We start from the raw sequence: 21,305 nt of genomic DNA on the forward strand, positions 1-21,305 counted from the left end.
ATATTGAAAGGAATCGATCCACGAGGAGCAGGAAGCAGCCGACCAAGTGAACAATGTTCAAAGCTTTTTATTTGGTAAGTAACCTTGTGTTAGGCTTGTGTAAGGCAAAGCATTCCTTTAAGGTGGCGGCCGTCTTGTATTTATCGGACTGACAGTTCCCTAACACTAACGTGATACAGTGTTTTTACATCGTATTGGAACACACAAAAAGGATTGTAGACCTGCAGACTGCCGATTAGGCAGAATAATACAAAGGGGATACAAATAACTTTTCTGCCCAATCAGGAGGCAGTATACAGAAAGCTGTTTGGAACTGGCCTGGTAAGACTCCCTCCCCAGGGGAACCTTCAGTTTCAATCGCTCCAACGTTTTTATGCCGAACTTTTTTCCCGCAGTTTCCCTTACCTCCACTAACTGCTCCTGGGTCTCCGAGGATGAACTGGCTGTGGTGTTTGTTTGCTACAGAAGTTGTTAGTTCTTTTTAAATTAATTGTCTATGTTCTGGTAAATATAAGCCTTGACAGTGGTCGTTACGAGCGCTGGTTCGGGTGAACCGAAAATTCTTAAAAAACTCGAAAAAAATGAATGATCAAGCGAATTGTGGTTTTTGCGTTCGACGAAGGAGAACGCAAACCTAATTTTGGCCTGTGGTTTTCGATAGCTGGTGTCTTGTGCACGGATATATGCAGAAAAACTTCCACATTCCTGTAAGGAGACCAAAATGTCCACCCCGCTAAAATTTTTCAGGGGCATGTGTCGGCCAGTAAACTTGTACAGAGTCGAGTATCGTACCAAGACACGTGATAAGACATGTGTCGAACATGTGAGCATGTGACAAGAGCAGGCCATGTGAGCTTATTCTTCTTCGGATCTCCGGTTTGCGGTGGATTTTTGAGGAGCTTCTTGCTTCCTTCTTTGGATCGCTGTTCTTGGTTTTCACGTGACGTCATCAAAATTCTAAATCCAGAATCGCGAGGCCCCTGACTTTTTTATCCTTCACTGGCTATCAGAGACGTCCTAAATATATATCTTATTGAAGGTTTTCAGCTCGATGGCATCCGAAATAACATTTTGAATTTCGGAGTTTTGCGCCACACGACGTCAGAATGACCGCCTGAAGGCTGTCACGTATGCTTACAAAGAATGCCTCATCCTGTTATTATTAACAATCTGAACAATTAAGGTTTAACAATAAGTGATTATGTGAATGTTTACGTGTTCACGAAGGTGAACTGACTGTGTTTTATAGCAGAAGTGAATGTCAGATGTTTTAATTGATTTCCGGCGGCCATCTTGGTGCCCCTTCACATGGACTCCAGCATGGAATTTCCATACTGTGCTCTATACATTTGTGTTGAACATTTTGACGGATAACTCGAGTACGGAATACCGTACAGATATGAGACTTGGAGACGTAGACTTTCTTGTTATTTTCTACAACCTGTAGTATTCTTGATTTGTTTGACTCAATAGCTTTGGATTTATTTTTTGCAGCGCGTGACAGTATCGTTACTTGCGTGACAGTGAAAACCAGCAGTTGAGAGCGTTCGAAATTCCGCATGCTTTAAACAATTTCCACACAATCTCTTCTAAATTTCTGCCTGAGACTGTCTCTGTGTGACTCTTCAACAGAAGGAGGAACTGATGTTTGTTTTCACTTGTTTTGGCGACATCAGAAACTGAACAATCAGAAGCGGCTGTTCCCACGAGCTTGGTCAACATTAAACATTGTAACACGATCTGACAGAAATCGGCTGTATTAAAGTAATATTTTTGTTCACGCCGAAAACCACGACTTTTCTGCTAAAAGAAACCACTTCAGAAGACCTCGAGTTTGATTCAGGATACTCGACAAATACCGGTAACAGCACATCGTGTTTTGTTTTGATTAAATCTAAAGTTTTCCCGCCGTTTTATCTGCTTGATCTGTTTGCTGGTGACTTGGCGAATTGCGACGAACTGAAGATTCGCTGAATCGTCCCGTATTCTCTGGCGATTTCTTCAGTTGTTCTGAACGGTCTCTACCTTAGCAACAACTTTCAATTTGAAAGTTTAGCTGTTTGAAAACGAGTAGCTTTTGGCATGATGATCGATAACCGCTTTATTCTTCAGAAGAACGCGTGACTGTTTGAGATGGGATGCCCAGGTGAATGTTTTGTCACGCATAGAACTGATTTGTTGTTTTTTTATATTATATAGTAGTGATTGCCAACGAGACAGCCGAGCCAAGAGGTGAGGCTGTCGAGGCGGCAGAATCATAGAGCCGTGTGCGTATGAGTGTATAGGCAGAGAAAATCTTAAGTTCTGCGTAAGGGACTTTTTTTTTTGACCATATTTGGGTGTAAGTAAACCCCATATTTGGGTTGTATTGTTCTTCCCAAACTGGTTCCCAGTCTCTCACTCCTTGCTAGAGAGCAAATGACCAAAATGGCGTCCACGCGGCTCGCCGTTAAAATTTTCAATGTGGTCATTCATTACATCCCTTTACCGATAAATACACCTTTAGGGAATTATAAATCGAAAGAGAATACCCTACAGAATATTCGACCGCCGAAAAAATAAACATCAAGGTCTTCAAAGCGATGAAATAATATTTTGACTTTGGAGTCCTTTGATTTACGATCGAAGAGAGACATGAAAATCAAAAGCGGACTGTTGACGTTAAATAGAGTTTCCCTGACTTATGAGAATGCTGAATGCTGTGACATTTTAACGTTGAAAAGAATATAAAGATTTGTCAAGAGTTATCAATCTGTCAAACCCGTAGCCTGCGTAGCAGACATCTGTGTACGTTTTTTAGTGTGTTTAAAAGAGTGCGCGATCGCGAGAATACGCGCGCTGGAAACTACGGCTATCAAGCCTGTGTCATTTATGAACACCAGAGAAATAGCACTTTTTTTCGCATATTACCTAAAATACAATTTACCATATCAGTGGTCATTTCGAATATAGTTCTATCAAAAACCATTCAATATCTGTTCTTATGAACAAACATGAGTATTTCGCTCGTTGGCACTTACCGATAGGTACTACTAGTTTAACGAATGTGTTGATTCGCTGCGCGTGGATTGTTTTATAGTTTGAAGGAAAAATTAGGTCTCGCCTTATAGCCGAGGTTTTGGGTTTATTTTTTGTCAGAGTCCAACTGGTTCTAAAAACCAAAAGTTAGAGTCTCAGCTTATAGCCGAGATCAACTTAGAGCCGAATAAATACGGTATGTTGTGTTCTTGTTTATAATTATGTCTTGCAAACACAGAGCAAACAACTTGACATCGGAAGTACTTCAACACCCCAAAGCACGAATCAAAGTGCACCATTGAATCAGCTGAACTTTTCACAGAACTATTGCCTATTTTAGATGAATTTTGCACCTACAAAGAAACCATGGAAAGTATCATTAGAGAATCCTCATCTGCTTACATTGAGCTTTGACACAGTCTCACAACATTGTGTTCTATGAATTTTGTGAACCTGAAAAACACTACCAGGTTTAATCCATTTCTAATGGCGATAAAAGCTGCAAAAACCTGTAAGCTTTATTTCTGTTGATAAAATGAAGTTTTATTAAAGACTGATGCACGTTTCGTTAAGTTTGTTCTGCGCGGTCTTGTTAATAATGTAACTTACAAAAACTTTACCAACGAACTAAAACAGGGTGTCTGCTTGAAATAAACCATACCTTATCAATGCAAAACCCCAGAAATTGCAACCTCGTTCCCAGGGTCTCTCGGTGAGAGAGAGACCCTGGGAACGAGGTTGCAGAAATTGCTGTTCCAACATACTAATACTCGAAAGAAAGTCTTGCAACACACAAGAAATGAGCGAAAACTAGTTTTCAAGCCAGATCGACCAGATCGGTATTACGGGCACAGCCTCTTAATAGCTTTATTTAATGAGAAGTCTCGACAGTTATTTAAATACAACGCGTGAGTTCTGGTGATTTACATGTTGCCGGCAGAATATTCCACAAGTGTCTTGAGTGATCTGTGTTGTTTTGAAATATACATCATCAAGTGGAGTCATTTTTTGCCGTCTCACGGTTAACAGTGACGTGTGTGCTAAAGTTGCCGACAAAGTAAATGATTTCTTTTTGAGTAAATTGCAAATCATAACAGCTACATTGAAACTTTATGATCATCGATAGGTGTACTTCATGTACATGTGCATGTTACTTTCTTTCATTTTGCGAAAGGCTTCATGAGATTATTTTAATAAACATGTGTCGAGTACTTTGTTAGCAGTTTCGCATTGCGTGCACGTGAGTACTGTTCATTTGACCGGCGGAACTTCGGAATTTCCTTTTAAGCGGCTTCTCTAATTTGTGCTAATTTGTAATAAAAAATATTAGGCGAGATCATACGTTCACCTTATGTATAGGTTACACGTGCGCTAAAACTGCCGACCTAGCAAATAAATTTAAGTAATGAAGTAATGATTCGAAAAAAGTGAATACACCTGAAAGGGAAGTACCAATACTCAGTGAATTCGACGCCATGGATTCGATTTTTAGTCCTACGTTTTATACATGAGCCTCTGGCTCGGACATTGAGGGAGACCTCGTCCCACATATGGACAATAAAATTGTATTGTATTGTATTGTATTGTATTGTATTGTAATATCAGGCAGAATATATACTTTAAAACAGAAGAAACAGTACCTTTCGCCTGAACGAGAAGACAGATCAAAAGGAATCGATCCACACGGAGCAGGAGGTAGCCTATCAAATGTCGAGTAATTTGGTAACAGTTTCACATTATGTGAGTGTTCATTTGACCGGAACTTCCTTTTAAGCAGCTTCTGTAATACGTGCTGATTTGTAATAAAAAATATCAGGCGAGTTCATATGGGAAGCACGAGTTCAGGCGGGAAGCACGAACGCTCAGAGCGTTCTACGCCAATATCAGGCAGAATGCATACTATAAAACATTAGCAACAATACCTTTCGCCAGATCGAGAAGAGAGATCAAAAGGAATCGATCCACAAGGAGCAGGAGGTAGCCCATCAAGTGAAAAATGTTCAAACCTTTTTATTTGGTAAGTCACCTTTTTTACGATAAGCCCTGTGCAATTCTACTAAATAATCTTAGGGTAAACACAAACACAACAGCCACTCAGAATTTTGAGTTCCTATATGTAGAACTACATCAAAATAACTGTTCTTAGAAATTAGGCTAACCGACTCGCATCAGCTTTATTTATCAAAAACAACAGTTAATTTCTATTGCGTATTTCGTTGATAGTAGACTTATAGCGAAAGTAAAACTGAACAAAATTACGAAACTTCTTGCACTTTTTGATACAAACAATGTCATTTTTTTAAAAAACCAAAGTAAACTGAAAAAGCTGGACATTGCGCTAAATATTTTTTTTTGTGTTTCTCTTGACATAAGACACAGACAAAGAGTTAAAGTATCTGTCTTGAGAGCTATCACTGCAAAAGGAATAAAGTAAGAACTAGGCGACCGTAGAACGATTTTCAATATTACCTTGCTCATTTATTTCCCAGGTTGGTTTGGGACTCTTTCTCATCTCCGTTAGTTTTTCATTAAGAAGAGAACGCCGAAACTGGAGAGGCTTGGCCAACTGTCTTCAGATGGGCGTATCGCAACAAGCTAACGTATCATCCAACGATGTTCTTCGCTTCATTCACCGCCGTCAGTATATGATCGTGTCTCAGTCGTATGCGCCGACGCCACATCAAATCTTACCAACGTTTAACGCACCAAAAAGGAACACAAGAAGCGTCGGTGTTGCAGACACACTGAAAACACACTGCCCATTCGAGTATCAACCCATCGACTTCGTGCACACCGTTCCGAGGTATTTGAGCAAGGCTATTTGTAACGATTGTGACATTCACTGTAAGCCGGTGATGTACACACACAAGCTGCTATCCAGGAAATGCAAGAACTATTGGATGTGGACGCAGAAGACATTAGAGATCGCCTTTGTTTGGGTCTCGGATGACTAACAATCGCAGCGTTATGTGTGCAGCAAGATGGACTGGTCTTGCCTTTTTACTTTTTGAAAATTAATTGTGTAAGTGAAAATCAAGATTTTCATATTAGGACTTTTTATATTAAGCATCAAGTATTTAACTTCGATTTGTTTTGCAATCAGATCTTTGTTTTATAGAAGAAATGCATTTTGGAATTTCGTCGAATTTGCCAAGGCGCAAAACACAACATTTTTTAATGTCATAAAATAATATGTCCACGTTATATTTTCTGATGCTATACTGCTTAAGACGTGTTTTCAAAATAGTTTCGGATATTGAGCTTAGAACATCGGAAAAAGCACATGCTTTATTTCTCCTTTATTTTTATGGCCACCAAAGCGGTGTTCCAACCCAAACGCCGGCGTTGTAGACCTATGCCGGCGTCTTGTAATTTTCTAAATATCATTTTTCCAAAATAGAATCTCATTTTGGAGTGCACAATCGAGATGAACCTGATTAAAGTTTGTCTTTAAATCTACTAATAAAACAAATTGTAATGTTCTGAATCATTTTCTAAATATAGAATTCTGTTTTGACTATACAGCCGAACATTTGTCAAATGTTTTCTTTTTCCTGCTTATGAATAAATTTGTTACTTTCTAAATAATTTTGCCATTCTGAAGAGCCCTACAGAGCCAACATTGGCGAAATGTTTTCTGTAAATCTATTTATAAATTTGTAATTTTCTGAATTGTTTTCCGTTTTGAAGAGCGCTATAGAGCCAAACCGTGAAGTCAAGTGTTTCCTTTAAGGTGGCCCGTCTGTAATTTATCGGGCTGACAGTTCCCTCTTAAATATGCGGTTTTAAACAGGAAAACTTAATTTCATTTCTTAAAAAATTCACAACCTGACAGAAGAATATTAATTTAATGCAAGTTATTATAAATTGTGTGTTAATCGAACTGGATTTGTTTTAATTATAAGCGGTTTTTGAAGCCATTTTTTAAATAAAATCCGATTATTTTTCATATGTAAGTTTCAGTTGTTTGTAACAACCTCAAACAAGGTGCCAAACGGTCGAGGTAAACTCACGATAAGTTACATATGCATGGTAATCCAAACCGTAGATTTCCCAACCGAAAATTTAGATTTTCTGTAAAACTGTTCTATTCCTGTGTATGTCTCAACTGCCACACAAACGTGATACTTGCATAGACCTATAGTACCTACCATTTTTAAAGCTGATATCACTTAAAACTTATATGTTCAAGTCTAAAAAACTGGCCAAACTGTAAAGCAAGTTCAACTTGTGTACAAGCCAGAGGGGGGGGGAGGGGGGGGGGGGGGGGAGCAGGTGTCTCTAAGGAAAATGTTGGTTCAATCATCACTGCCAGTATGACGTCACGCTTCGCATGAGTGATATTAAAGATGGCGGGCAAGCATCAATCGAGAAACGAGTCAAGAATGTTGCATTTACTCCGTTACCTTCCTTCATTTACTCAAGTCAATAATGCGGAGATGTTAGCGAATGCAACCGTCTCTCTTCCGCTATTTTTTGGTAGATCAGACGTTATATTCATTTTTTTAAATCAACAGAAACACCTTCGCAAAGTGTAGAATGATCGATGAAATCTGTAAACAGGTCGAGCTTTCGAGGGTCCTTGCACAGGGAATTTAATTTTTATTGTAACAGAAATAGAAGGTTTGGCTCAGGATGTACGGTTCTTGATGTACGTGCAGTATCAGACTTTCAGCATTCGTGGATCTTCATGTCTTTCTTCTTAAAGGTGAAAATCGGAGCAATCAACTTCAGCCAGGTTGGATGGGGCCTGCGCTTTCATTGGGTATTATAGAAAAACAACACAGAAAAACTTTACTCAAGTCTTTATTAATCGGTAATTTTTTACTACTTGTCTTGCGGCAACGAATTTGAAATCATGTCTATTTTGCCCAACACGTTTTTCCTCGTTCAAACCACAATGAAAGCGCTTGCTCAATTCAAGCTGGCCAAAGTTAAGGCTTGCCGGGCGGGGTTAACACTTGGATGGGTGCCCGACTCGAAATACCCCGTGTTGTAAGCTTTTCTTTTTCTTTTTTTTTTTTTTTCAGGAGGTATGCAATTAATGAAATTTAAGAGTCGTCACGGCAAGGGAAGCCACAAAATACAACATAACTGCACAGATACCAACAGTAGTACATTATAATAAGCCAATGAATGCGAATAAAAATATATGGAAAAAGAATTCTACATGAGATCGCGAAGCAGCGATCGGCGTTGTTGACATGTTCTGGATAAAAATTATACCTTTGCACTCGAACGGAAAGACATGAAGTTTGGCTAACTCAAGCGACACGGAAGGCCCCGAAGATTAAACGTTAATATTCAAGGAGTAAAACCTCCTATTATGAAGCGGATTTGAGAAAAATGTTTGGGTGAAAAGGTGGATGTTTTTGATGGACTTCGCTTGACCCGAAGGCAAAATGGCGGTCCCGCCTATTGTCCCGTTCAAGAGTTAAAAATAATAACCAAATTACAGGATAACGGGCTCTAAAAAACAGAAACAGATCATACACACAGAAAGTTAAGGCATCAAACCTAACTACTGGAAAAGAATTAGCCAACAATAGCGATATAAGCACTAATGATAAGCCTTTCTGGACCTCTGCTGTGGCGTACTCGTGATTTAATCCCGCTCATCTGACTAAACCGAGGGAATCGCTCGCGCGTTGCCATGTGACGTCATAATGGCAGTGATGAGTCGGTCACGAATAAACAACTGGAAACAATAGAGTCACCTCCCCCCCCCCCCCTTCCCTGGTACAGGCTTGTGTTGGGTGGTCAAACGGACATGCAAGTTTAGTCGCAAGTACACGCAAGTTTGAAAAAAGTCATTTTAAATGCTACGGGGTGGAATTCAGTATTTGAAGTTAACTGCAAAAAAAATGCGTTGACTTGCGATGGGTGGCCAAACGGTTAAAAACTTATGTTAACTTAAGTGCAAATTTTATCTTGAGCAAAGTCAACGCAAGTCAGCGCAAGTCCTGGCCAAACGAAGACGCAAGTAGACGCAAATTGCTTGCGTTGCTGTTTGGTCAGAATTACTTTGAACTGAGCAGTCACGTGTTACGAATGTGTTACATCTGTGTTTTACATCTTCCGTTTTTCGTCAACGCGTGATATTGGCATCTGATGATGACACAGCGTTTGCCAGCATTAAAGTGCTTTGTCGTCCATAACTATAAAACGCTGCAGTTAAAGAAGAAGTTTTCGCTTTATATTAAGTGGTATTATCCAAATATGATCGCTTTTAGCAATGTATCGATTTAGATGATGTACTTCTTGAGAGATAAAACGACACGATAATCGAGACTGCTCATTTGCATCACAAAGGAATCGTTATTTCTCCCTGACGCTGCCTGTTCGAGAAATTGTCAACCTACAAAAATAACAATTCAATAGCAATGAGAGACCTAAACTGTAAAGTGCCATGCTCATTGACCGGCTTGACACTGGATTGATGCCACAACAAATTTTGTTAAAGCAATATTATAAAATTAGCTATATTGCACATACATTCTGAGGAAAGCTGAATACTCCTACACGACTGACAAAACAGGGGAATCATAATCAGGCTTGAAATGAAAAACTAATTCAAAATTCTCTATGCCAAAATTTTCGGGTACTTGGAGTGTTTCAGATTGTTTCAAATTGGTATGCAATAACTGGCCCGGTTCTCTCCCAGTTTCATGACTTGTTCTTTTTATATTAGCCCTCAGCATACAAATTGTTGTCTATTTGAATTTGTTAGTGTTGAACGAGACCTCGTTGGGCCAATATTTTCTACCCTCAAGTGGTACTTCACTGTTTAGAACGATATTTTCGGCAACTTTGGTGACCTTTTGATTTATTCCCTTCAAGACGAACGAAAAAGAACTTAACCGCCTGAGCATATCAATACATTGCCAACTGAAATAACGAGGGAACTGAGGAAAGGAAAAAGGGCACTGTCAGGAGAAGTAATAATTAAGGTGAGGAAACTTATATCTACAATTACGCTCCAGGTTTAAAAGGAAAAGAAAATCTTACAAAAGTTTTTATTTAAGAAAAGTCTAAAATACATTAAAAAGCTAGGAATCTTACAATACTATATTAAAAGTCTAAAATACAATTTTGTGCATGGGGTGAATTTCTAATTGCCAAATGCAAACATTGACGTTACGATGTGATCAGATGATAGTTTGAGAAAGCGTGATTATTAAGAAAGCTTTTCAACTTATTGCTCCAAAACATAAGCAACTCGCATTTCTTGTTCCTCCCACAACCAATAATTCCCGCATTTTTTGCGAAGTAGCCTCAGAGTGTAGGTGACGGGCTTGCAACGAACGTCACAACCCCTGCATGTGGCACTACTAAGAAACCTCGGTACTGCGTCAAAAAAATCTTTCACTTCCATCTTAAATGGGCATTTTCCAGAGTAAACCGATCTTTTACTTGGCGTCTTTGCTTCTTGTATTTTAGTAGCAGGGTTTGACTGAGGAACAATCATGTAACCTCGGTGACGAATAAACCGTAGAATGTCTTTTGGAGATGTCCCAGTAGAACTCATCTGAAGGCAACGTGCTAAACTTCTCCATTCCTTTCGGCCAGCCAAACTCGTTGCAACAAGGTAGGAGATCAGCAACTTAAAGGTCTATAAGTGGGAAAACGACAATAAGGTGATCATATATTTACAACTAAAAAGGCATTCTCTATCAGATGCGTGCTTCGTCTAGTAACCAATATGATTCATTGACTGAATGTCGTCACAAATGAAGGGCCAGTGAAAACCGCATTCGATCTTATATCAGTTTCCGACAACACTAAAGGGAGAACATAATCATAAACATGATAACCACAGTCGATCGAATATCAGTTTTTCATGATATAGGTATTCGTTATTACCTTGAATGCTTATAATTAAAGCCGATATATTGTTGAGAGTAAACTTGCAAATAATTGTAAGAAACGCTTTCATTTTACCCTTGCACTTCAGGGCCGTAAAAATACCTTTGTCATAGACGAAGCAAGATCTTGCTAGGGGGTTCTGGGGTATGCCCTCCAGAAAATTATGAAATCTAGAAGCTCTGAAATTCTCTTTCAGAGACATTTTAATGATGACTTACTTTTTTGGCCAGGAAAGCTCAAAATATAATTAAAAGGGAAATCGTCTTCAACTGGGAATTGTTTTCCCAACAAAGCATATTTTGTTGTTTAATTTTGGACAAAAATCTAGACGAGGCAAGTGCCTCGTCTTGCCTCTTGCTAGTTACGGCGGGACTGCACTTTACCATGTAAAACAAGAAAGTAGATGCATGATAATGTAAAATGCAAAAGAAAAAGTGCACACGTAGAGTCTTCTTTTGGTTTGTACAAGAAACTTTATTATAAGAAGCTTGAGGCCTTAAAACTTACCCAAGGATGAAATTTGGATAGGAAGTTTAATTTGTTTTCATATCTTGTGAAAATGAAAAAAATGTAAAGTATAATAAAAAAAAGACAGTTATCAAACCTTTCTTCCATTCAAACTTAGAAACAAAATTTTAAATAACAGAATTATTAAATAAAATTCTATTCATCTAATTGTGAAGTGAACATAAAAATGTACAATTTAGATGTCATTGTGCTGCTTCAACGATAAATCTCAGCCCTTAAAGGAGTCGTATCCGAAAAAGATGAGCGACTAGTCCAAGTTCAGTCGTGGACGGCTGTGCCATCAAAATTGGTTGCATCCGAATCATATGAAATGAAACGGAGACCTAAATAATATGGGAAGAGGCTAGATATGGTATTCAATACATTTAAAACTCAAGAAATCGATAACCCACCACAAGTTTGAACATAGTCGGCTCCGTGTTTAACTTGAAAGATGCTTCTTCCTTGTCTGGATAGCTTGTACGTGTGATCATCTGATGTAGGCATGGTGTTAATCGTTGCTTTTATAGGCTGGTACTGTGTGCTGAAGAAGATTTTTGTCTTTTTGATTACGTATACCGACTTAATGAAATCACTGTTAGCACTGGATATTCAATACAGGCGATTAACCTCTTAAAAGACGAGACATGACGGAAAAATGAGCAAAACACCTCATTTGCGTCACAATTGCTTCTTCTGAATGTATTGCCCGTGACTGTCTATAATATTCCCTGCCTCAGGAGATTGTTTAAGGACAAAAAAAGAAATTCGTTAAATGTAAATTCACCAATGGCGACCTAAAAAAAGTCACCTATTTTACTGTCTCATGGACTTTACTCGGCTTGATTTTATATCGATTGAAGTTTCTATGCGCTATTTTTAGGGAGTCCTACAGCCAACATACAAGATTTTAAGGAGATCACTGAGCCATGGAACATAGCGTGGGTTTTGCCTGTTAAGACGACACTAACTGAACTAGTTTCCTTGTTTGTTGTTGTGGTTAACCATCAAAACCCACACTAAACGCATGGCTCATACATCACCTTGCGTTCGCTGTTTGGATTCTGGTAGGTATCATATTTCATCGGTAAAAAAAAGGATTCAGTAAGGATTGTTTCAACAGTTCTCTGCTCGCCATGTAGCCAAGTCAGATACAAATTAAAGGCAAATAAAGGGAATTTGTGTGATAACCGTCTGTATAAAAACTGCCCTGATTTTGGGGAATGCTTATTACGGAAGAACTGCAGTTAGCTGAAGCTTTTAAACCTGACCTGCGACTTACCACAACATTCAATTGCAAGTCTACTGCAGTAACAAACGTGTAAAACAAACAACTTTTGTTCTTCATTGATGGTTTTTGGAGTATTGTAAAAACGGTTTGCGTTGGTGGCTCTGAAACGTTCGACAAATGGAGCTCACAGACAAACACTGAATAACCAAAAATGCATCAAAATATCTGAGTCGTAAATTGAGATAGAGGTTAGTAATGTAATTTATTCTGCATACAGTGTTTCATTTCAAATTGTGGCGCTATTAGCAAATAATTTTAAGTATTTTTTTTTTTATTTTTTTTATTAATTTTTTTTTTATTTTTTTTTTTTTTTTTTATTTTATTATTCAATAATAATAAAAAAATAAAATAAAAATAAAAAATAAAATAAAAAAATAAAAAAATAATTTTAAGTATAATAAATAATAACCATGTTATTTGTGTCGCCGCTAACAGATGAGTTTCCCATTCACCTAACGCACAATTCGGAGCAAAAAAGCTACCAAGTGAACAAACACGAAAGAAAAAAGATCAATTAATCTTAGGATAAATACTTTCTTATTTGTCCTTTTTCTTCAATAGAAATATATGCCATTAACAAAAAATGGCTGGGATGCGTCTTCTTTAATAAGACATCGACTCCAAAATTACTTCGAATTAGAAACGTATTTCTTACAAAGCTTCTCGTCGGGCAACAAGCCATTTCGCTGCAGTCAGTTGGACAGCCTCGGGCTCAGTATTAGTTGATAGAACACTCTTTTAGCAATGGGTAACAGTCGATATTTAACGGGTGCTGTGACAACCTTTCGTTTCATTCCCTTCAAGCTGAATGACAAAACAGTGCAAAAAGGCAAGTTAAAAATAGCAAAACACTATCTGGGGGATATTGCCTTGTCTGTCTTGATACTTCAAAACAGACAAGAAAATTACGATAACAGTATACTGCCACGTACAAAATTTTGGTTAAAGATGAAGTTTATACTGTTACCTCTGCTAGATATTGATTACAGAGAATAAATACCACCCAGATGGATATCTTTCAAGAACTTGAAAGATGATTTTAAGGTGATATGATAACACTTTCGGTGCGAAACTCGACTTTTTAATCCTTCAGAGAATGGACAGTAAACCGCTTGTGACGTCATCAATTGGTACGTCCGCCAGATAACACTTGATGCACTTCGATAAGTAGCCGACTCACAGAGGATTGATGTTTCAGAAGTGCTTCAAATTTAAATTTTAATATCCACCGAATTCCACCGCAGCTATAACGAAAATCGGTTTTATGATAAAATGGTAAGTCAGAACTTTTTCCAGCTGCTGAAAAGTTGATAAAGAGTTGGAGGCATGGTACAAAGAAAGATAAAGAAAAGGAAAAGAAAGAGAAGCAAACTAGCTAGATACATGTAGGAAAACTGAAGGAAACGATTTAACGAAATTGGTGGTTTTCGAAAAAGAAAAAAGTTATGAAAGCGTTAATATTTCGGTACTTACCGTAGGACCATTCTCAAAACGAATACGTACTTAAAAGTGAACGTCACACTGTAGCTTACTTGACGTTGAATACGTCCAAATAACAAAATAAGGGTTACATCCAATTGAGCTATTAATAGAACTAATATTGAATGAACTCCAGGCAAGTAATTTTGACTGGAGTTGACTTTTGTAGCTCTAACTGAACCCCTCTGGCATTCCACCGAGATTAGGGAAGGCACGGAAACTGTAGTTTCATCTTAATGATTCTATGCAAAAAGAGGAAAGCTTTCTGTACAGAATACAGAACAACGACTTAACTTTCTGCTAGTCAATTAACGACACTTTCAAATTCGGTGAAAGAAATTTCTAGCCCATGCAATACTATAGCTCGTACTTATTCACAGAAATAACCGTCTTTATCAGTATTGATATATTTCCTATAACATCACGATCAGTTGTAAATAGATTATCGGGACAACATTCTGGTGAGATAACATTTCATGAAAGTTTCCACCAAGCTATCAACGGTCGTCAGTTTACTGAGATTCGAAAACATTTCCTTTTCTAGATTTGTCTGGCCTGGTGAGTATTTCACTGAATCCCTAACAATAACTAATGTTTCACCAAGAATATTACTAAGCGGCGTCTAAGAGTCTGTCTTGACGAAAATGGTATACGTACTGAAAAAAATCAGCCATGTTACAATATATTCATTGCTATGGTACCTTCAGGTACTTGCTATCTCTGTAAAGTTACTCAGTGTAAGCTATCGGTTATAATACAGGGCTCTTTAAATTCAGATTACTTCTTCTGGCGTTCTTTTTCTTCAAATGTTATCTTTAATAAACTTTTTTTTCTTTTGGAGTCCTTCTTAACTGAAAAAAATATCTTCTCTTAATTCTGGTATCAGAGCTACAAAAAAAGCAGAAGCAAAATGACACCGTGCAAAAACCTTGTATATATAAATTTAGGTTTCCAAGCCGATTATTATTAATTATTCATTTTTTTGAGCGGAGCGGGACGGCTGTACACAGGCTATTTGACACCGCTGATTTCATACGGTTGGAAGAAACATTTTAGGACAAAGTGGTCTCAGCAATGCTTTATTTTTTTTTTCCTTGAACGTGGATGCTGCTACAATATCTGAAATTTTGTATATAGTTGGCCAGGGAAATTTTATTTTTATCACAAAAAAAGTCAGGGAATTTGAAAAATACTGATGTTTGTGGCAACCGTGAGTTCCAAAAGTCGGATTTTTCAGTCAATAAGTGTTTCTTCAAATGGATTTCGAGGCAATATAAACCAAACCGGACTTTCAAGCTTTACAGCTATATTGATTCGTTAAATCCGATTTGCAGTCGGTAGGTGAACAGTATTCTCTACAAATGACGTAGATAGGAGCTTCAATCCTTTGAGTTTTAGTGGTTGGACTGATGGGTAACACGAGGATTAGAAAAATCCTTAGAGCCACTCGTAACAAACGATTGTTTTTTGAAAACTAGGCATTTAGTATTCCGCTTGACTTTGGTGGTGATGCCTCATGTTTGAACCGTTACTTTCAAAACTGAGTAACAGAAGAATTTCAACAACTACAATTCGTTAATTTTCCAGATCAGATAAACATTTATTCAGCTTTGCGACACACTAAATACACTTAGAATTAGTGTCTGCAAATACTACTTTTGGATTTTTAGTATTTTATGACAATATATCTCCTGATTTTCAATATACACCTTAAACGTTACAAAGAAAATCGTTAAAATTAGTCTTAGAGGGCAAGGAGAACATATGTTTTGACAGGAGCTTAGATTTCCTTATCATTCCATGATAAGGACTAGCTGCACAACTAATTGATTTAAACACTAACACTAAGTCCACCTATAGCGACCAAAAATAAATGATAAAAGCCACAATGTTAAGTTACTAAAGTAACTTTGAGAGAAATGTACGTTGATTATCGAAGAGATATTTCCTTTTTTAAAACCACCAGACGTTTGATTGTCAGTGGGCAATCAAAATTTGATGCTGGGACTTTATTAAACTCTACTACTAAACACAGGATTCTATAACTGTCCTTATAAACGTGGTTAAAAACCTAAAACCATTTTATCGTTATATATTGTTTTATCAATTAAATGTTACAAAGACGTGGAGAGAAGACAGGTTTACATTACATTATTGTTCCAGAACGTAGGCAACTCGCACATCATGTTCCTCCCACAACCAGTAATTCCCGCATTTTCGGCGAAGCAACCTCAGAGTGTATGTAACAGGTTTGCAGCGAACGTCACAACCACTGCATTTGGCACTGCTCAAAAACCTTGGGACTGTGTCGATGTAATCTTTTACTTCCATATTAAATGGGCATTTTCCAGTGTAAATTGATCTTTTACTCTTCGTCTTTGCTCCTTGCATTTGTGTTGGAGGGTTTGACTGAGGAACGACCATGTAACCATAGCGCCGAATGAACTGGAGAATGTCATCTGATGATGATTTGTTGGAACCCATCCCAAGGCAGCGTGCAAAAGTTGTCCAATCTTGACCGTAAGGCAAACTCGTTACGGCGTAGCAGAAGATTGCCAAAGAAAAGGCCTGTTGGTTTAAAAGTTGATTGTAATGTGAGTATATTTGTTTAAAACTTGTTCACTAGAATGGACTAAGTAGCAAATATTGCCCACGACCTAGTTATGTAGCAAACTTTTACAGTGCCTGTTCACCTGAGTGTAACAGAAAATCGTAGAAATGAGGTTTTCATGGCATTCACATTTTATCTAAGCAAATTGAGGGTCATAAAAATTTAACCTTTGGAAAAAGATACATGTACATAGCTTGTACCGTATTTATAAAACTAGGTGTATAAATAGTGGAAAACTAGCCTACCTGACTACAAACACATATCACATTTTCAATTAACATTAATTTTTCAACTATAGTAACGACTAAAAGAGGACGCATTACCTAACTAAATATATTCGACGATGTAAAAGTGAATAGAACTTTAAACCTCATATGTTGTTTCAATTCTTTCCTTTTCCAAAATGGCAATGCTTACTCGCGTAATGTAGACGAATACGAAAGCGAAACTTAATATATTCCCCACATACTTTCATTTTCAGGGCACCCAACGAAAACAGTCCTTTATGAAAGGAAAAAAATCTGAAAATATCTGTTCTGTGGACAGGAATCGCTAGTAAATTAATCTAAAAAACTATATACAAGTAGAATATGAATGAGCCTTCTTTTCTCTTCGTTCGTTGAGCGTGTAGCGGGAAAAAGGCAAGAAGAAAAATGCCGCGAAAACGTTAGGGGAAGAGAAGCGAAAAAGACGGCAAACCCTTATCAAAGCCAAATAGAATTACACCGCCTATCGATATATATGACCATATGAAAAGGAGACCGTTACCGCACAGTCTAAGATGTTGCTAGAAATGTCAGATAAAGCCACTTACCGTGAACACCAACTTGTACATTGTCGGCAGTGTTCCGCTTGATAAAAGAATGGTGCTTTCTTCTCACTTTTTCGTTACCTTGCAGTTGTGGCATCGCGTTTTATAGGCTTGTACTATGTCATCCATTTGCTGACAAATCAAAAATTGAATTGCTGTAAGTTATTGTAATTATTACTAATGCTATTAGCAGTGCACGGATGTCAATACTTTTAGGGGATGGAACGGAATGATAAAGGACTTTCATTTAGTTGAATTGACAAAAGGATGCCATCATGATTTCCGGTTACCTATGATATTTTATTGTTTTGGAAGATTTCGCAAACCTCCGAAAATAATAATCCAATCAATTTTGTGTGCCAAAATTATGACCTAAACTTTATTGAAAACTGACCCCATAAACTGAAGAAGCCGGAAAGCAACGAAATATCACAGAAAATAACAGGCTTGTTTTTATAAATTCGGCTTATTAGATTTCATGAACAGTAACAAAGTAGATTTGTTCGTGTGACTGATTGTTGAGCCTCACCCATCGTAGTCAAAATTTAAAACGATCCAAACTATTTTAGCTATATCTAAGCTATCGAACCTGTGACAATTAATGAGGCGTGGAACTCAGTAGCGTGTGAAATAAGGGAACTTTAAAAGGATTGTCTTTGTATTCTGAAACAGTTTATGCATCAACTGAAAAGATGGAAACTTGCGTTACTAGCAATAAAAAGGTGATTTAAAATCCGTATGAATCGAAAACTGCTGATATTGCTTTCAGCTTCCGGGATTCGTTTCACACTTTGTTTTAATACAAATGGCTAATTTGCATAAAAATGTGTTATCGGACGGTCTGCATGTCTCAGACACTACGGGTAATATTAGCATCTTTTGTAAGTTTAATTTTAGTTGTCGCTTGGTCTCTTTAAGGGACACAGATAATAACCAATAACATGTTGTGATGTAATCATGTTTACCGATCATTTTATCCACCAGCGACAGCAGCAGCGGACTCTAAACATTAATTTGCTATACATTCGGTCAAATATTAGTGTTGAAAATTTAATGAAGCATCGAGACAGCATCCTGGTTAACTGGCTTCATTCTTTTCAACTTGACAATATAAGGACTGTTAATTGAGCTGCCGTGATATTTCAGCAATAAACGTTGCCACCCAAGTGGGAAATTGGGACAAAAAAGGTTAACAAATTTCCGTTTTTTTGATTACTTAGATGAACATTGATGACGCAGAAATGTCACTACTATCTTTACTCTCTGATATTACTAACTACAAATTTACTTTCAACTACTTTTTATTTAAAAGTAGACTCTCTGAAAGATACCCAAGTCATTAAGAAATACAGGCTGATCGTTTGCATGCATCGGTAGTGCAACATCTAAAGCTTTCCGGCTCCGGAAACTTTAGGAGGCCTTAATGCAGTTAAGCTTTTTAACTTGTTGTATTACCCCACAGAATGTTACAATATTTCACTTTTCCGTCTTGAAAGCCTACGCTCTAAACTAATACACGAATTAACTGAATCTGAAAAAGCATTAAGTTACATGTAGCTATTGCCATATTCCCCCATTTAAACTAATCATCTACTTCAGCAAGCATTGTCATCAAGCGCCCGTATACAATGTAGTACGATTTGTGCAGGGATATTTATAATATATCATTTAAATGATTCCCTGATAATAATTATTAGTCACTTTGCGCACTAATCTGATTTAAGATGCGTGTTGGTCTCTTTATTCATCCGGCGGTAGGTGGAGGATATCGATTATGTTCGAGTGAGTGGATGAACAAACACTAACCAACTAACGACGGAATGAATTGATCCGTGAATGAATGACTGTTAATAATTAGAAATTAACATGTTAAATAAATAAATGATCTGGGGGAGAAAGCAAAGGAAGATATGGGGCTGCACAAGGTCGATATTGGGTCCTTCCCCATACAACATCTACAATCGGTTGAGCTTTTGGTTAAATTTATAACAGGTGTGACTTTCCTTTGACTCTTGCTCTTCTGTCGTAAGTGGTTTTACTGTATTGCGGTATGGCTTATGTTGCTTTTGTTGCTGATTTCGTTTCCACCAACTGAAAAACAGAATAAAACACTGTCACTTCCGCGTTGATTCACTACAAACGTCAAACATGTAAACACCTACCAAATGTTTGACCTTAACGCCCCTTCTAGTGAGTTTATTCCCTTACATTTGAAATGTTCGCAAGCGTTATGTGCAAAAACGTTGAAAATAAGGTAACAACAGCAAACCAAGACACTAGGCCGGTAACAATTTAGTTAAGACAGCTTGCATTTTCAGTAAATCACTGAATGTTTGTCTTAAGGTTGCCATAGACCTTTGAGGGTGTCTTTAGCCGAAACAAATACCCTTAGTTTAAAATTCAAGCCCCAAATTTTATATTAATAAAATACTTATAAAATTTACTATCCGAGAAACATTATCTCGCTTTAATTTTACTTAACCTTGAGACCATAACGATCAAAAATAAAAATAATTACTGATACCGCTTCAAGTGAATTTATCACGTATCGAATTCAACCGCCCAAACAAACCTCTAGAATTATATCAATGACAATCCATAAGGCCGCCTATTGGTTATCAATTTATTTAATTATTCCTTTTGGTTTTCAAAACAATTTACCGTGAAATGACGAAAGCCACTGTGAGCGATCAATTTCGGAAAGAAAAATCCCCTACTTGTTTTCCTAAAATGTCTTTGGAATCTACGGTCCATGTCTCGTGGCAAGCGGTTAAATTGCCATGCGCTATGAACCGTTTTCAGAGGAGACACTTCTTAAGGTTTACAAACTCTGTACCATATGTCGACATCGTGGATACCTCAAATATGGAAATACAAGAGATCCTTGACAAGCCGCTCAGAATCCCCGGACAGGACTGTTAAGCATAATGTAATCATTAACGTAATCTTATTTAGTAATCTTATTATTAACGTGCGCTGATCAGCCCAAAGAATAATCCACAATTATCACAGTTATAAGAGGTGATCGGCCTGTTTGTAGTTCTGATATAATGAAAAGAAAATTGTCTTCTAAGTCTAAGTATTTAAGCTGATTTAATTCGCCGTTGATTCCGCGGCAATTGACTTGTTAGTGAGCTGGCAATATGCAGCGACAAAATTCGCTTAGTTGTGATTTTCGCTTGCAAGCAAATTCACCTCCATGAGTGTATAAAACCGCCCAGTGTGGCGCTGCCTTTTGGCATGATAAACCACAATTCAAGGCGTAAGCAATGGACACGAAGCGCCTTGAAGCACGAGCCTCTGGGTAAGACTCCCACAAAAACTATAATGACTAAAACACCTCACAAGTGCTAAACTAACATACGAGTAAAACACGATAATGCGTGTAACACGCGAATGTCTCAGTTCGTTTACCTTTAGGTAGTCAACGCAAAATCTGCTGGAACCATTCTCTTTTCTTTAAGAATAGTTCAGTTCGACCTGGATTCTCGGAGGTTACGCGATTAAAGCCGTTACTAATTGTTCAACCTCAGCACTTCGGAAAAAGAGGTCCTCGAGGTGGTCTGTTACGCCTAATAAGGCCTACTTGGTCCAGCAGGAATTTTTTAGTTCTCAATGAGGAAATGCTGTGTCATCGAGTATCGTTTACAGAATAAACTAAGGAGGACCGTGGAGGCTAGTTAAAGCTTCTCGCAATGGTTTAAATTTCTCCGTCTTTGGCA

The 21,305-nt window shown here is 37.7% G+C and overlaps 3 protein-coding genes across 3 annotated transcripts; 1 reads left to right on the forward strand and 2 right to left on the reverse strand.

The window, feature by feature from the left end:
- The first annotated feature begins 4,912 nt into the window (after positions 1-4,912).
- LOC144643897 (uncharacterized) lies at positions 4,913-6,969 on the forward strand. Its single transcript, XM_078503287.1, has 2 exons — positions 4,913-5,035; positions 5,508-6,969. The coding sequence occupies exons 1-2, from the start codon at positions 5,015-5,017 to the stop codon at positions 5,970-5,972; spliced, it is 486 nt and encodes a 161-aa protein (XP_078359413.1). The 5' UTR covers positions 4,913-5,014; the 3' UTR covers positions 5,973-6,969.
- Positions 6,970-10,068: 3,099 nt separating this feature from the next.
- On the reverse strand, positions 10,069-12,061 carry LOC144649336 (uncharacterized). The gene is made up of 2 exons (XM_078508827.1): positions 11,805-12,061; positions 10,069-10,630 (listed from the first exon to the last, which is right to left on the reverse strand). The coding sequence occupies exons 1-2, from the start codon at positions 11,883-11,885 to the stop codon at positions 10,214-10,216; spliced, it is 498 nt and encodes a 165-aa protein (XP_078364953.1). The 5' UTR covers positions 11,886-12,061; the 3' UTR covers positions 10,069-10,213.
- A 4,251-nt stretch (positions 12,062-16,312) lies between these two features.
- On the reverse strand, positions 16,313-17,686 carry LOC144649331 (uncharacterized). Its single transcript, XM_078512314.1, has 2 exons — positions 17,587-17,686; positions 16,313-16,729 (listed from the first exon to the last, which is right to left on the reverse strand). Exons 1-2 carry the CDS (start codon positions 17,605-17,607, stop codon positions 16,313-16,315), a joined length of 438 nt encoding a protein of 145 aa, XP_078368440.1. The 5' UTR covers positions 17,608-17,686.
- Between the last annotated feature and the right edge of the window lie 3,619 nt (positions 17,687-21,305).

This window comes from Oculina patagonica, chromosome 1 (genome assembly GCF_052425735.1).
Source record: "Oculina patagonica isolate OP01 chromosome 1, crgOcupat, whole genome shotgun sequence".
Taxonomy (NCBI): Eukaryota; Metazoa; Cnidaria; class Anthozoa; order Scleractinia; family Oculinidae; genus Oculina; species Oculina patagonica.